General features: G+C 41.1%; 1 protein-coding gene across 1 annotated transcript; it reads right to left on the reverse strand.

Moving 5' to 3' along the window:
* Positions 1–626: 626 nt before the first annotated feature.
* LOC139653196 (programmed cell death 1 ligand 1-like) lies at positions 627–14,013 on the reverse strand. The gene is given in 11 exon segments (XM_071530174.1): positions 627–1,792; positions 4,660–4,771; positions 5,092–5,139; positions 5,525–5,596; positions 7,050–7,160; positions 8,567–8,833; positions 9,569–9,589; positions 9,592–9,661; positions 10,514–10,776; positions 11,084–11,143; positions 13,670–14,013. Coding segments are annotated over 10 exon segments (1,494 nt in total). The 5' UTR covers positions 11,139–11,143; positions 13,670–14,013; the 3' UTR covers positions 627–1,317.
* Between the last annotated feature and the right edge of the window lie 2,950 nt (positions 14,014–16,963).

The following is a 16,963-nucleotide window of genomic DNA, read 5'->3' on the forward strand; positions in this document are numbered from 1 at the left end:
CTGGTGCTTTGCTCAGTCAAGTTTATTTGCATAGCTCTTAATCACATTTACAACCTCAGCTACACTGAAACCCAATAAACCCCACAATTCCATTATTGTGTACATTTGTAGCTGACTTACTTGTGTTTTGTAACACCAAGTTTTAAGGAACAAGGAAATGAGCTGCACCTGCAACTGTTTCCATGCATGCAAGGCACATTCAATGTCTAATGCAACATAATGAGCAGTCATGCGTATCATGTGTGCAGAGCTGGTATGAACATTACAGTGCCAACTATTTCCCTGATCAGCAAGTTCTCCCATGTGATGTTGACAAAGCAGCAACACTCATTTTTCAAAAAATAGCTGAGGTTAAACCCATCAGTGCAAAAGCAAAGTCATCTTGTTTACCAAGATGATGTTACGCCCACGGGTTGGTGCTCCTTGCTAAGAAAATAGGGAACTGGAAGAGGACTGGTGTGTTTTAGAGGAGGAGGAGAGGGTCAGAGAGAAAGAGGTGAAAAGAAAATGATTTTTTTATTTTCTGATAACAGAACATTTTCCTCCAACACAATATAGGACAAGATGCTAAGAGGGTGAAGATCAGAACTATCCATAAATTAGGTAAAATAAAGGAAGAAACTGGTGACTCCACTGCAGCATCAACTACCAGAGAATGCAAACCATGCAGTACTTCTTGCTTTTCATGTATTAGTCCTCAAGTGTTATTGGGAATCCGAATGATCAACCCTTACCAGGAAAGCTCACAACATCCCTTTTTACAGACTTTTGGTGCTTTGCTTTTATTCTAGACAGTGGCGCTGAAAATAATTGCTCTTTTTTTGTCAACTGGGACAGAAGAGAAACAGAAACTGAAACAATCCTAATCATTTATAAAGTGTTAGTAGTATCAAGTCTACTTTACTGGTAGGAGAGGGACTGATGTGCAGCTGAAAATCACTTTCAGGGGTTTCAAGGTGGATTACCAGTAACATCACAGAGTTTCAACATACCCAACATAAGGAGCTGGGGTGTATTCTTTGATTTCAAAAGATGAGAACGATAAAAATGAATACTTGGCAATGGCGTGAAAAATGAGAATAATTTGAATATAGGATTTATTTATGTTTATTTTACAAGCATGAATTTACAAATCTGGCAGCATTTCTGGGCTTTTATAAGTCTCAGTACATTTTCATGACCATCACAATACAACACACTGTAGAAGACAAGATCATACATATAGTATGTTAGTACCAAGACTTTTGGTGTCTAAACTTGTTCAAATGTAACATGTGGTTAATGTATTTGTTTGTCACAGTCTCAGGACTTAACAGTCTATATTTGGAGCTTCAGAAACCCTCTTGTCCCGACAATCTCCTTGAGTTTGGGGCAGTGTCCCGGGCAGGCCGTGACCAGCACTCTGCATCCCTTTTTCTCTCTTAGAAACCTCCTCAGGGACTCATCCAAATCCTGGTTCCCTTCTCTGTAGCCATCAAACAGCAGCAGGACCTCCCTGGACCCACTCAGCGCAGTCCTTAGGTCGCCTTCTGTTGATATCTTTTCCCCGAGAGAAAGTTGTGTCATTATTCCCTGAAACAAGTCACCCTTCACGTTGCTGCCGTCCACAGAGAAGAGGAGATGAAGGACACTGAGTTGTAGGAGGTTAGAGAGGGCATGAGTTGGCCCCTCGGCCCAGGATGACACCAGGATTTGGGCTACGGCGGTCTTCCCGCTCCCTGGGGGTCCCTCCAGGAGAAATGTCTCTCCAGCTTCTGGGAGTAAGGCTTGAAGACTCACAGGTTGGCCCTCGCTGAAACGACATGCAGAACAAGAATGTAAGTCTGCTGTATATAAAAATATATATATATATATATATAAAAAAAAGGATAGGCTGACACCCTGATGATCGGCTCTAGATGTCAACCAAATGTGTCTTTCCACAAATTTTCAACTCTTACACTGTAACAAAGGCATACTTTGTTACCCAATACTTTGCACTATTTGCACATTTATATTGTACATTGGTCTATTCAGTAGTTTACACAGCATAATTTGCACAGTTAAACATTTGCACAGATTTAATAATTGCACAAAGAGTCATTATTTAAAGTATTTTATTGAAAATTTTACTAAACATTTTGGGCCCTATCTTACACCCGGCACAAAGCGCAGCGCAAGTGTCATTGCTAGTTTCCGACCGACGCAGTTGTCATTTTCACGCCCAGCGCCCACGTTGTTTAAATAGCAAATGTACTTACGCCCATATCTGCGCCCATGGGCGTGTTGGTCTTAAAATGAGGTGTGGGCAGGCGCATTGTTGGCGCATTGCTATCTTGAGGCAGCGGAAAGCGATTGCGCCATTGACCAACAAAAACCTGGTCTAAAGTCTGGCGCAGTATTTTCCTGCTATTTAAAGGGCGCATTATTCAGATAGTAAGACGCGTCTCTCTCTCTCTCTCTCAATTCAATTCAATTCAATGTGCTTTATTGGCATGAAAGTTCACAGACAATATCTCTCTCTCTCTCTCTCTCTCTCTCTCTCTCTCTCTCTCTCTCTCCCCTTTCTCTCTCTAATAACACAGACAACGTTACCATGCAAAATAGAAAAATAGGATCATCTACTATGAAAATTTGCACTTTACTTAGTTCCTGACATGTATTTTGTTGCCAAATTGCCATATGCTTTCACCATTACGCAATGCCAAATGCGCAACGTGCATCATCACACATTGCCAACCATCATCACACATTGCCAATTGCTAAATACGCAACCTACAACCAAGAAAAACAACACAGTAAATATGTAAAAAGCACAGACCAACAAAAAGTCATGAAAATAAACCGCAAAGGCATCTTACCTTCACCCGACGCACAACATAGGCCTACCCGACGCACACACACATCGCCATCGCGCACGAGCAGATCCGTTGCCTCAGCAGAAAACCGTTCGTTTCTCCAACTTGCCGAATCCGCCATTTAAATAGCAATACGCCAAGGTGCAAGCGCACCTGGCTCTTAAAGGGAATGGGAGATGACACTGATTTGTTGAGTTGATGTTACGCCCAAAACACACCTATGATTAGTTAAGGGACTTAGTGCAACTACTTTGCGCCTTTCCAGGGTGTTCGGGCAAAAGGGCTCCCCGGGTGTGTCCGGGCACCTATATATAGTTCGGGGGGGGACCATGCGATAGGATAGCTATGATAGATACGGTACTGTGTAATTGAACTAAAATATGTACTATTGTTTATATGCTGTAATATTAATTTGTTTGTTTGAGAGCAAGATCTGTTTCATTGTATGTATTAAGACAGATAGGATGGTAGGTTAAAGGGGAAGTATATTGTATTGGTGAATGCCATTGTTAAGTGTCCCATTGTTGGTAGCTTCCATGTTGATTACCTGCTGCTACCTTTAGTCCTGCCGTGTTGAACCAGTTTTGTTGCTGTCTTTTTGTGAGTGGATAAAACACCTTGGTGGTTGCACCTTACCACCGCCTCTTTGCTGTGAATACATTACTATACTTGTGAGGACCTTTATTTATCACATTCATTCCCTAACCCCAAACCCCTGACCATGACCTTCATCACAACATGCTTAACCTTAATCTTTACCCAAAACTAACATTCTAACATTAACCTTAAACCCAAGCCCTAACCCTAACCTCATTTTAACCTTAACCCTTAAACCTAATCCTAACTGAAGCCTTAAAGGGAAAATCCACTCCAAAACACCTAAACGCTGTCAAAAACAGCTATTAGTGATGTACTTTGCATTTCTGGGCCCACTTTGTTTTTTGTTTGTTTGATGGTTTGTTTTTCTTATTACCACGGATAACTGGCCAAACATGGAAGTGACCGAAACATTTTCAGCTATCTAAAACAGTAAATGTCAGGTTTTGGTGTCAGTCCCTCATAATAAAAGAGCAAGGGCTTCTTTCCATTTTACACCGACGTTCAACAATCATACAGGGAGAAATCCATCGTAGAAGAGGCAGAGAGACCAATTTCTCAACCGACAGCAGCCTCAATAGTCCAGAATGCAATGCGGCCACTTGTGGTTTGAGTAAGGGGCGCGACTTTCTCGACTGGAAAAACTGTTCATGGTTCATGGTTCATGGTCGAAAGGGAAACGTAGGGAAATCACTAACTGGTAGATGAGACAGGTTCTGGGAAGGTGGATAGGCCTATGCCAAAAGGTAAATTACAATATTTCATCACAAAGTAACTACTGGAACGCACTGAACATCACAGATTGATGATATATAACAGAGTAAGAGGATCTGAGGATGTGATTTTCCTTTAACCATAAAAACCAGAGCCCTAATTCTAACCTTAACCATAATTTTATCCTCCAAAATATAGGAATACAAGAACACGTACACACACGCACGCACGCACACACACACACCCACACACACACACACACACACATACACACACACGAATGGTTAATTTCAGTCTGTTTATCATTACACATAAATAGGAGGATGTAACGGGGTTTTCCAGCACAGGAACACTGATGTTATTGTCAGGACACACCACTCATCAGCTCCCTCTCTATTTCCTTGTGTGGATACACGTGCCACACACACACACACATACACACACACACACACACATACACACACACACACACACACACACACAAAGATGAACATACATTTTGATGACTCACCTGTTCTGCAGTCTCTGTGGCAATTTTTCCCGACAGAAGTGCCTCACCTCCATGCTGGGAGAGAATCTTGAGTAATGGGCTTTCAGAAACTCCCCCAGGGTTTCCACACACTCTGTGCAAAATGTAATACAAAATTGTCAACTACTTGACAGCTAACAGACCGCTCTACCTTATTAGTCACCCTAGATACAAAAATCAAACAAAAAAATTCTCTAAATGTCATAAACTATGAATCATACTAGTTTCCTGTGCTGAGAGTTAGATCAGAAAGGATATGACAGATGCTGACAGAGACAGAAAAGCAATGGGAAAATTATTTTTTTGATGCAAGCTTTGCAAAAAAAATGGCAGTTTTGAATAAAATGGGAAGCTGAATGATATTAGTGATACCCATATCCCTTCTCAAAAGTCCCTTATCAGCGTCAGATTTACCTTCAGTAAATATAACAGTCTCCTCCCTTAGTGTATTTATTTGTAGACCTAATAGAGAAGAACAGTTGTGTTAGTTAGAAGGCCAACATACAGAGTAACATTCACACAAATACTAAATCAATTAACTTAAATGAATAAGTCAGTAATTCAACGATTATTATGTTAGCTGAAATAGAAATATGGCGGCATAAACTCAGTCATTTACACCTCAAGTTTTGAATTAAATGAAATGAATGCCAGTAATACACAGCATATATTCTTTCTAGTGTACAACTTCATTTGTAGGTCACCATTTTTTGCAAAACTCCAGTCTGAAACACCTTCACCCTCTAACAAAAATGTCAGTGCCGCTTGTGATTTGCAACAAGCAAGAGCTTATGCTGCAATTTGATTTTTTAATCAACTGTAAGCTACAGCCCCTACTCAGACTCACAGGCAGCAGCAGAAACCGGATCCTCATGAACCAGAAGGTTCCTGGTGCTGGGTGTCCCGGTACGTCTGGACCCTAAGGAAGAAAAAAATCACTATTTATGTACTGTATGTATGTATGTATGTATGTGTGTGTGTGTGTGTGTGTGTGTGTGTGCATGTATGTATGTATTTGTGTATGTATGTATGTAAGTAGTTGTATGCATTTACACAATTCATAATAGTAATAATAAACACAATTTGTGTAGCACTTTTCTAAATAGAGTTACAAATCCCTTTATAAATGATACAAGTCAGTAAGATAAGAGAGATGTCAGACATGAATTAAAAACCGGTTTGCAGAAAAACAACAGGTGAATACAATCATATTAAAATTATTATTTGGAAAAGTTTTGGAAAGTGTTTTACATTTCTATATGTTTAACAAGAAGGTTATTTATATTATGACATGATGTGTGATTATGATGTGATGCAATTTATATTCTTTTATTTTCTGTCGGTATATGCTGCAGAACAACTTGCCTCTCTCATTGTTCACCTTTTACTGGCACTAGTTTAAAACTGTTGTTGGAGGTTTCCATTCCCTTAATTGAAATAATATTTCTTTTAATAATCAGGTTCACACATTCATTTACAGAAACACAATGTGAAATAAGCCTACTACTGAAATTATTGCAGTGTGTTTCGGGGATCATATGAACAAAATAAATTTGCTAAACTGAGAAACCACCCACTCATTTACAAACATCCTCAAATTCCCCGGCGATGCAAACCAAGACCTCATTGGGTGTTTCCAAACTTGGTTCTCACAGACGTCAATTCCAAAAAGCTAACTCATGCTCTCACATGCTAACATAAGTCACATGTCAACAAAACTCCCTCAAGAGCCCTATGTCTATATTGATCGCCTAAAGGCTAAAGGCATTGCTACGGCAGATTACTTCCTCTTTTGAGTGCCAAAGTGACTTGACTGTTTTGGAAAGCACTGATACAAGCACGTACACGCAGCAAAGCATGTGTGGAAATCTTTACTGTAGCGTCTCTACTGTATAAATTACACAAAGATTTAACTGTAAGTACAGGATTCCCTCCAGCCATGTAAGAAAAAATCTAGAAAAATACCAATAAACTTTCCTGGCCTGCTGTGGTTTTGACAAAAAAAGGATGAATCAATCATGGCAACTAATTGAAAAGAATGTGGTGTAGCTTACAATGTTAGACAGTCATTTAATCATTATTATTATTATTATTATTATTATTATTATTATTAATAATAATTTATTAACATGTCATGAGGACATTAGTCATTGTAGCCTTTAATGTCACTGTGTCAAGTGGATTGTGGCAATGTAAGCTAAAACAATGTGAAGACACGAAAAGGAAATAAAGGAGAGACAGATCTCTAGTTAACACTAATGTTGTGTCAGATTATTACACCTATATTCTGTGTATTGTTGTGCATGTTATGAGTTATTTGCTACTGAACCTGGTACTGTAATGTCTTTGCAAAGAATTGCGTGATTGATTACCTTTTCGCCGTTGATAGCTGAGCACTGCAACAATAATAACACCCAGAACCACCACTGTGCCCAATGCAATGACAAGAGCATCATTTCCGACAGACGTTATTGGGATTTCATCTGTGAAAAAGAGTGAAAACACAGAAAGGTTATCCTTGAAATGTACCAAAAAACAGCTACAGCATCGTATGAAATTCGGCAATGACAGGGTCAGCTGGAAACATAGACAATTGGCATTTGGTTTGCTAGGAATATTTTTAGCAGCTATGGTGTACTTGGGAAATAACCAAATATGCCAAAGACACATTGGCCCTAACTTCCCCTTATCGGTCAAAACCTTGAAAAAAAAACCTGTATCTTTCTATTTGTCTGACAGATGGTCAGACAGATAGAAATTGTCACAACCCTTGAATGATAATCCTGTCTTTTGATTAATTGTGTGAGTAAAATATCGTGGTTTCTTTGTGTTCCTGTCTATTGTTGCATTTGTTTTGTTTGATGCATCTTCTGTCATATCAAAATAAATCGCTGTTATCTGATTTAGTTGATTTTAGTTGTCTTCAACATAAATTAACTGTTGTGGACAAAATTCAGAGACGTGCCCCCAAAAAACACACACAAAATCTTATAGGGACAGATGCTCTTTCAGCATATCAGCAGGTGTTTGAGTGCAAACATATACACACCTGAGCAAAGAAAACATGTGCAATGTGCATACATACACATATGCAAATAATAATAAGCCTTCACATACATATACACAGATAACCAAAACCTTTACATACACAGACATACATAGCCTACGCGCACACACACACACACACACACGTCACTAAACCTACGCATGGATACAAGAGCAGTGTGGAAACACACCTCTGTCACAGCACTCCTACATACTGCCATCTCACATGGTGCAAACACCCAAACACAACCTACAGTTTCTACTGAAAGGCAGAGTAAGGCGTTCACAGTCATATTCTCGTATATCATGTTTACGTCTTGATCACACATTTGATGTGGGTGGGCACCAGTCATGAAGAGATCTCAATCAAAGCAAATATGAGCATAACAGGAAACAGCAGTTGACTGTGAAAAACTGAGTGATGGCATTATATTTCCTCTGTTTATCTGCAAACATTCGAGGCTTCGCCTACCGATTCCTGCAACAAGAACCTATTCTCTGTGCTGCACTGTGAACCCACTCTGCCTGCTGACTGTAATAAACTTTTCCGATAGAAAGCACCAGAACAAGTTAGGACAATTCTGCTTCAGTTCTCTCTCATTTTCTCTCACCTCATCCGCAGGTGGCATGAAGAAATTTTCTATGCCAAAATACTGAAGCAAAGAAGGCCCCTGTCTATTTGCCCTGCTTCTCACTTGCATATTAATTTTCTCTATTTAAAAAAACAGTAACCTGATTAAAGTAATTACTTTTTTATTGCTAGAGTCCTCTCCAGTTAAAATGTCTGAGCATGGTCCAGGAAAGGAAGCTTTAAACAAAAATACCTGGATCACCTGCATCATACCTGGAATATTAAACCTTGCAGAGGCGCCTCCATCTGTAAAGCTGCATGTGTAGTTGTTTTTCTCTGAGGATCTGACTTGTATCTGGCTGGTGACCTGAAAGAGTTGGTCTGGTGTTGTCACAGCGGAGGTGTTGGAGCTGATACTCCCTAGGTTTCCATCCGTCCAGATGACTGAGGCAGTGGGGTATCCCTCAGACTGGCAGGTTAGCTGCACCTCATCTCCCTCTGAAGATTCCTGGATGCGTTTAGTCACCGTTTTATAAGGTGCTGGGGGAGAAACAGATCAGAATCAGAATCAGAATCAGAATCAGAAATACTTTATTGATCCCCGAGGGGAAATTGGGTTACATTGCAGCTGCTCACATTGTAGAAGTGAATATATACAAGCGTAGAGAAATTATAAGAAATTATAAGAAAAATAGAAATACGAAAGTAAGAAATATGTAAAATATGTGCATTATACTACAATATATAACAATGAGAATAAAAATAATAATAATAATATAGAAATAAGAGAAATAAGAATTCTGTACAATATGCATCATACTCCAATATATACATACACCAACACCAGTGTAAATAATTAAATAATCAATAAGTATTGCACAGTTGAATTATTGCAGTTGAATTATTGCACACAAAAAATTGGTATTGCGAGAGGAATATAAACATATATACAGTAACTGCCTTGTATTTGTGAGATTGAATGGACATTTGAAATATTGGAGACGACAGGAAGAGGTTTTTATGGTAATCCACATTAAAATGCACTAGTATGAGATGAATTCCGGCATGTTGCGGTTTGGGTAAGGGGACGATCTTGCGCAACAAAGCAACACTAGCCAAACTGAGTAATGCTGGTCTTACTTTCATTTTCAGTCTGAGTGATACTCTGCCCAGAAATGACCATCTATCTGGACATTGCATAAGGCCACTCCCATTCCCATATATCTGAGAAAAAAAAATTCTATGATTACATTGTGACACAGACTTAGTACTGACCTTTGATGGACAAAGTTATTTTTTATAATCAGCTACCCCCATCTGCACCAAACACTGGTAAGTCCCAGAGTCATTGATCCTGAGGCTGGACACCTGGGATTGAGAAAAGAAGAAAGCAGAGTCCTTAGACATCCTAGTGGCTGGCTCATGAATTTTGTTGCATGTCATCCTCTCTCTCTCTCTCTCTCTCTCTCTCTCTCTCTCTCTCTCTCTCTCTCTCTCTCTCTCTCTCTCTCTCTCTCTCTCTCTCTCTCTCTCCCTCTCTCTCTCTCTCACTCTCTCTCTCTCATTTGCTGTCATTCTCTACTATACAGCCTTCTATCTAATGAGGCAGAAATGCCATAAGAATGAAAACTGTTCTGAATATCAACACCTGTCTCTCTGTGGAAGAGCCGTTCATTTGCGCAAATACTGACTGGACTCTCATCAATCATAGGAATAACATATGAGTTTGTAGTTGTAAGTTTGAGTGGTATTGCTCTTTCAGTAGAGTCCACACACAGACCTGCTCCAATAGGGCGGTGAATTTATTAACACCAAACTATGAACACCTCACAGAGGAAACGTCTCAGCGCAGCTCTTTGTCCACCTATCATTGTATTTTAGAGCAAAGCGTGCCGTCCTCTGTCCCTTCTCAGCAGCTCTTCCTCAGTATCTCAGACAGTATGGTGAAGACAGAAAGTAAGGGGGGAGGAATGTGACAATTTAACATGAGCTAGGACTCCTACACAGCTCCTAAGCCGTCCTGGGGCAATCAGCGGGACACCTGATTCTCACACAGTGATTCTGAGCTACGATAAAAAAAAGGGATGGCATATGCACAGCGTATAATGTCTCCTCCTTGTTTACCACATAATTTGGAGGGAATCTTTATAGAAAACAACCCGCTACCTCCCCTAACGCCACTAGGTAAATCTGAACACACCACCCACTGCCATTAATGACCTGTATCCTGGCCCGGCCATCGCTCAGCTCCTCGGCGAGCAGCCTGACTCGGCCTCGGTACTGCGGGTCCTGGGACACCAAGTTCTCCACGCCGCTGTCCAACCGGTACACTTCCAGAGGCAAGTTGGGAGTGATCCGGTGCCAGGTCACCGTCAGGCCGGGATCGGTATTCAGCGGTTGGGGGTTGAACCTGCAGCCCATTATAACGTCGCCTCTGAACTCGGCTTCATAAGTGCCCCGTTCTGCCTCCACAGTGAACAAGGCTGCGGAGAGTTTAGAGGAAGTACGTACTATTATTAAGTAGCCTGTATGATGTCCAGATTAAAGAAATTTTGTTCTCCAGCCAGGACATTTTCAATGAAGGAGCAGCATACAAGATGCAGCACTATACAGTCACTGAAGTAATTGTTGTGCTTACTAGATTGTTTATATTTCAGTGGGAAATTGCCTCATGTATGTCAAATAGCAAAGTCTCATGTAGATGCAATCTTTCTGTATTTATACAAGTGTACAATATACTTGTACACATGCATGTATCAGTACATACACTATACACGGTACATTACATACCTGACAGAAATGGCCAAGACGTGACTTGCAAAAAGAAGAAGAGCAGCCAGTCCATTTGACCTAATGAAGAAATCAAGGGGAATTTTACACATTTGAAACCATTTCTTCCTGGTGATATGAGTCAGTTTACTGAATCAGACCGTATGTGAAGTCACCACAACATTCTGGTCCGGTCTGGTTTACTTAGTCAATGAGCAAAATTTTATGATACACAGTCATTGCCATTTTGTGGTAAATAATCCTTATCATATTGCTGTGATATGTATCATGTTATTCCTGAGCTAAGCATGAGTCAGCACTGGTGCAAACAAGCCGCAGCATTTTTACTTCCCTCTTGTTTCTGATAATGAAGCACAAGACTAGCGCTTGTTGGTCTCTGGGACTATGTGCACGCACACACACACACATACACACAGAAAGACAGAGAGATGGGGAGAGAGAGAGGGAGAGAGAGAGAGAGCAGTAACCTGCAGTCTGTTTGATAGTTAAGTTTCAACTGGTAATAAAGGTTCATATGACTTCTGTAGAAATGATTTCAGAGGATATCTGCCATTGTGTGAATGTTTTTATCCAAACCCCTCACATTAACATGAGTGTTTACATTTTAGTCTTTTTCTTTACTCTGTTCCCAGGTGAAGAAAATGATAAATATTCATTGTATGAAATTAAATATGTGCAGAAGCTCTGCAGAACATCCTTTGAATGTGGGTGAGCTATATGAAGACATCATCAAATTATGTATTAGCAGCAGTTGTTGAAGATCAAGTTCAAGTGAATATATTTATATAGCCCTTCATCACAAGCATGTCTCAAAGGACTTTGCAATAGGCTATCACCATACAAATGTAACTGAGGTAGTACAGTCCCTCAGTCTCACCGGAACCAAGTCCTCCACCTGCCCCCTGGACCCCATTCCCTCCACCCTTGTCAAAGCTTGTCTCCCTTGTCTTAGCCCACTCATCACTGGCATAATAAACTCCTCCCTCACCTCTGGCACTGTTCCCACTCCCGTAAAGCTTGCTGCCATCACACCCATCCTCAAGAAGCCTGGCCTGGACCCTGACAACCCCGGTACAACTTCAGACCCATGTCAAACCTCCCATTTCTTTAAAAAATACTAGAACGTGCAGGCGCCACTCAGCTCAAACAACCCCTCCACGTCAACCAGCTATATGAAACATTCAAATCAGGCTTTCGAACACACCACAGTACAGAAACTGCCTCCTACTCTCCTCTGATTCCGGCTCCCTCAACATCCTCCTCCTCCTCAACCTCAGTGCAGACTTCGACACCATCAACCACCCCATCCTCCTCAGTCGCCTGCAATCCTGCATTGGCATATCTGGTTCAGCACTATTGTGGTTCAAATCATACCTTTCCTGGGTGACACCCAGCTCTACATCTCCACCATAACCATCACTCCTGCCATTCTCTCCACCCTCACAAGCTGCCTCACCTAAATAAAAACCTGGATGGAACAGCAACTTCCTCAAGCTCAACTGCAAAAAATCGGAAATCCTCATCATCGGCCACAAATCCCTCTTCACCCTCCTCCCAGGACTTCTCACTCAACATCGACAGACAACACAGTCACAGCTTCCCCCCTGGTCCGTAACCTTGGCGTCACTTTGGATCCCACCCTCTCCTTCTCATCCACACATCCATAACCTCCAGGCTAGACTACAGCATCCTGTATAGCCTCCCTTCCACCGTCCTCCAAAAACTACAATACGTTCAGAACTCAGCTGCCCGGTTGCTCACCCACTCCAGAGATCACATAACACCCATCCTTCAGCGCCTTCACTGGCTCCCAATAAAGCACCTAATCCACTTCAAAATCCTCCTCATCACAGACAAAGCTCTCAATAATGTTGCCCCCTCACACCTGACAAACCCTCTCCATCACCGCACCCCCACCCGCCACCTCAGATCAGCTGATGCCAACCTCCTGACCCCCATCACCAGGACCAAGCACCACATCTTGGGGGACAGAGCCTTTGCCATCGCAGCCCCGACCCTCTGAAACTCTTCACCCTTCACACATCAGAAACTCAGGACTCACTACCTTCATTCAAAAATAAACTCAAAACCCACCTTCTCAAAACAGCCTACAATATCTGACTCCCACAGCCTCTCCACAAATAAACAAACTGACAACTGGAAACCAAGCACTGTTTTCTTTCAATTCTACTCTACTAATATGCACAGTCATGTCATTATTTTATCATCTTCATTTATTATCATCACTTTTGTATCAATTGTTTTATGTATTTTTATATATTTCTTTTCTTTTTTTTCCTCTTAGCTGTTGTAAAGTGTCTTTGACTACCATGTAAAACCTAAAATAAAAAAAATGTATTATAGTCCCACTCAGGTTCAGATTCAAACACTTGGCAAAGAAAACCATTGTGTTAAGAATTAACAAGGTGCTAAAATAAATACTGATAAAAAAAATCACATAGAATAAAGAGGAAATGTTGCTCTAATTCAACCATGCAGGTTTGTTAAATATTAAAATGTAAAATTGTAGAAAGCCATTCAGCAGTGGCTGTAGCCTACGCACAGTTAATAACGATGTGCTCTTACCCGCGGTTCATAAAACAAGTGGCTGTTCTCATCCGTTAGGTGTCCTTCTTCCTTGAAGTCTGATCAGCTTTAAGTAGTCCCATGCGCACGGATATGCGCACGTGCGAAAACAAGGAGGCGGTCTTTGCTTTTACTTTTCAGCTTGTGGTACAATCTAATACCCGGCAAATGGGAGATCGGGTTAACTTGTTTCATAACTATCCCGTAACTGCTAAAACTACGCTGGAGAAAGGTGCGATTAAATTACCTGCTTAACAGAAGCGTGGAGTATCTGACAGCTAATTAACCGGTAATGAGTCTCAGTGGTGGGATGCCCCATCTTTCTCTCTCTCCCTCTCTCTCTCTCTCTCGTCTGTGTCATCATCACGGTAGAAGTAGACTTAAGTAGTTACAGTAAGGGAAGAAGGAAACACATGAATTCTTATCAATAGGGGGTGGATAACAAAACAGCCATAAAAAACACCTACATTCACAGTGAAGCTGCCCCCCGACCCCAAATAAAAATATTATAACGGGGGATTCTGTATACCGCAGCAATATCCATTCAGATAACTTTGAAACATATACAACAAAATATTAATAACGCGAGATTTAGGTTTAGAATAACAGAAACTAGTTATTAGGGTGCAGCCCAGATTTACCACACAACAGGAGCGGGAAATGACCCCCTAAGGGCGATGATTAAGTCACCTAAACTCTTCCACAGAACCCTTTGTGTGGGCTTGTAACCATCCGGAGGGAGACGGGCGGAGAAGGAAGTAGACTGCCGTATGGTTACTGTAAGTCTTAGTAGGCTACCGATAAGGGGTGGATAAACTCAAACAGCCATAAAACAGCTGCCCCATTCACGGCGAGGCTCAAAGCTGTATGGGCTATATTACCCCCACCCACCCTGCTATAAACCCAGCCACTCTTCCCATTACCTACCTGGCATCAAATTCAACTATTAGTAAACAGAGCAGAGCACAGTGACGCTCTGCTGCTTACAGACTGTTGATCTGTATGAGTGTGAAAGATGATATGATACAATGAGATACAGCATTCAAATTCTGTAAATATATCTAATTAGATATATTTTTTATTTTTTACCATTTGTATTGCTTAGATATTAATATCTAAGCAATAAAAATGGTTTGTAGCCTACATTTTACATTCTTCAACTTTTCCAGGAACTGTTGTGAAATTGGTCTCTTTCTCTGTCTGTCTGTCTGCCTGTGTGTGTGTCTCTCGCTCTCTCAAATAAACAAACATTGGAACATTAACAAATTAAATGTTAATAACAGGGGATGCTGTATACAGCAGCAATATTAATTCAGATAACTTTGATACATATAGGCTACAGTGAGATATCAATGGCTTGGAGTAATAGTACAGTTTGGTTTATATTTTCTCTTTGAGGCTGTGGGAAAAAAATCTCTGTTCCTCAGGACAATTGGTATCTCTCTCACTTTCTCTCTCTGTTTCTCTGTTTCTGTCTCTCTCTCGTTCGCTCTGATCTGTTTCATCGTCACAGTTTGATGATCTAAACTGCAGTTACTGTAAGTGAAGAAAGAAACAGGGAGAATTGTGTGGATAAATCTCTTTCTTTCTCTCTCTCTCTATTTCTCTTTCCCCTCTCTCTCTCTCTCTCTCTCTGAGGTTGATTTACTGTTCACTGTTGTTACTGCTGTGGTTGTTTTGTGTGTGTGTGTGTGTGTGTGTGTGTGTGTGTGTGTGTGTGTGTGTGTGTGTGTGTGCACATCTGGGTGCGTGGGTGCAGATGTGGGTGTGAGGGGCTGTGCTGGCGTGTGACTTTTTTTTTGGTAGATGTTTCATTCAAGAACATCAAAAAGTCACTGTCTCTTTCTCTCTCTCACCCGCCTCCTTCTCTCTCTCTCTAATTAGTCATTTGGCAAACTGGAATTTACACTAGATTGTCAAGCTGATATGACTTACCAAAGGGAGGTACTGCTAGAAAGTTACCCTCCCCCCCTCCTCTTTATAGTGATGTCATTTGGAAAACCTGGAAATGTGAATACAAGGACAGACTGGCATGCAGATAAGGGAGAAATTCCATGGAAGACAGCAGGTAGAAGTTTCATGCAAATTCCATGAAGTTATCAGCCAGCTGGAGTTTCCGCACTGCAAGAGACAGAGACGCACTCATGAATAAATTACCTCTGTCTATCTGCTACAGAGCCTGTCCCGTCGCTGTATCTGTTACCGTGTGAAACCCTCATGGGCTTTCCATCAGTTAAGCTGCCAGCTCCATGCTGAATGAATGAGTCCGGACAGAAGTTTGTGTGAGATGGAAAATATGCATTTGAGATCAGATCAATGTCGTTATCACTGGGGAGTTTGTACTCAGCCAAATTATCAGTTATGATTTGTTTCCCATGTACCCCTTGGAAACCCCATGGGAAATCTCCAAATGTTGATGGCTTCTTGCTATCCGTGTCACAAAAAGGCTCACAGACAAAACGCCTGCCACCGCAGAAGAGGCTATTTAACTTGTTGAATAAAACTCCCAGATGTTGTCGCTAGCAGTTTATTCATTCATTCAGCATGGAGAGAAGTGCAGGGTATGCAGCTCTCTAGGCCAGTGGTTCTCAACGTGGGATCCGGCGACCACCAGGGGTCCTTGAGGGGATTCCGGGGGGGTCCACAGCAAATTCATGAATTTGTGGCCCTAATGTGTGCTAAATTAGGGGTCCTTGATATAAAACAAGTTGAGAATCTCTGCTCTAGGTTACAAAAAAAAAAGGGGGGGGGGGGGGGGGGCTTATGTGGGAGGCTGGTATGGAGTCAGGTGGAGTGATACTATCTGTGAGTCTCATATCCTTGAATATAATATGGAGACAGGCACAATGCTCTGGTAAACAAGTTGTATAATGACTCAGCAGAAATAATGAAGCATACTTTGATATTAAAGAGTAATACAAACTAAAACATAATAACTAAAGCTTAATTTCTTCCACACACCTGCTTTTGTATTGTATTATTTGTAACCTATTCTGTAGGCATCAAAAATCTTAAATGTAATCAGTAATAAGATGCTTCTAGTTAGAAATCACTGCTTAAAAGATTTATTTTCAGTATTTTGAAAAGCCCAAAGCAGTATTTCAGAATGTTGCCGTTTTTATGCATTTATTAAAGGAGTACTTGCAATTTGTAACAGGAAAATGTCTCTGTTGCTGAGGTGGGTTGCAGTCCTGAAACAATGGTGGAAAAGCAGTGTTTTATAATGTGTCTGGGGGGGTGAAATTAGGCCAGGCTTCTCAAAAACTGTTGTAATGCGTCAATGAAACAAGATAG

Source organism: Centroberyx affinis, unplaced genomic scaffold (genome assembly GCF_046629955.1).
Source record: "Centroberyx affinis isolate AG114_WGS23_722 - 3 ecotype Tasmania unplaced genomic scaffold, CSIRO-AGI_Caff_v1 ptg000131l_1, whole genome shotgun sequence".
Taxonomy (NCBI): Eukaryota; Metazoa; Chordata; class Actinopteri; order Beryciformes; family Berycidae; genus Centroberyx; species Centroberyx affinis.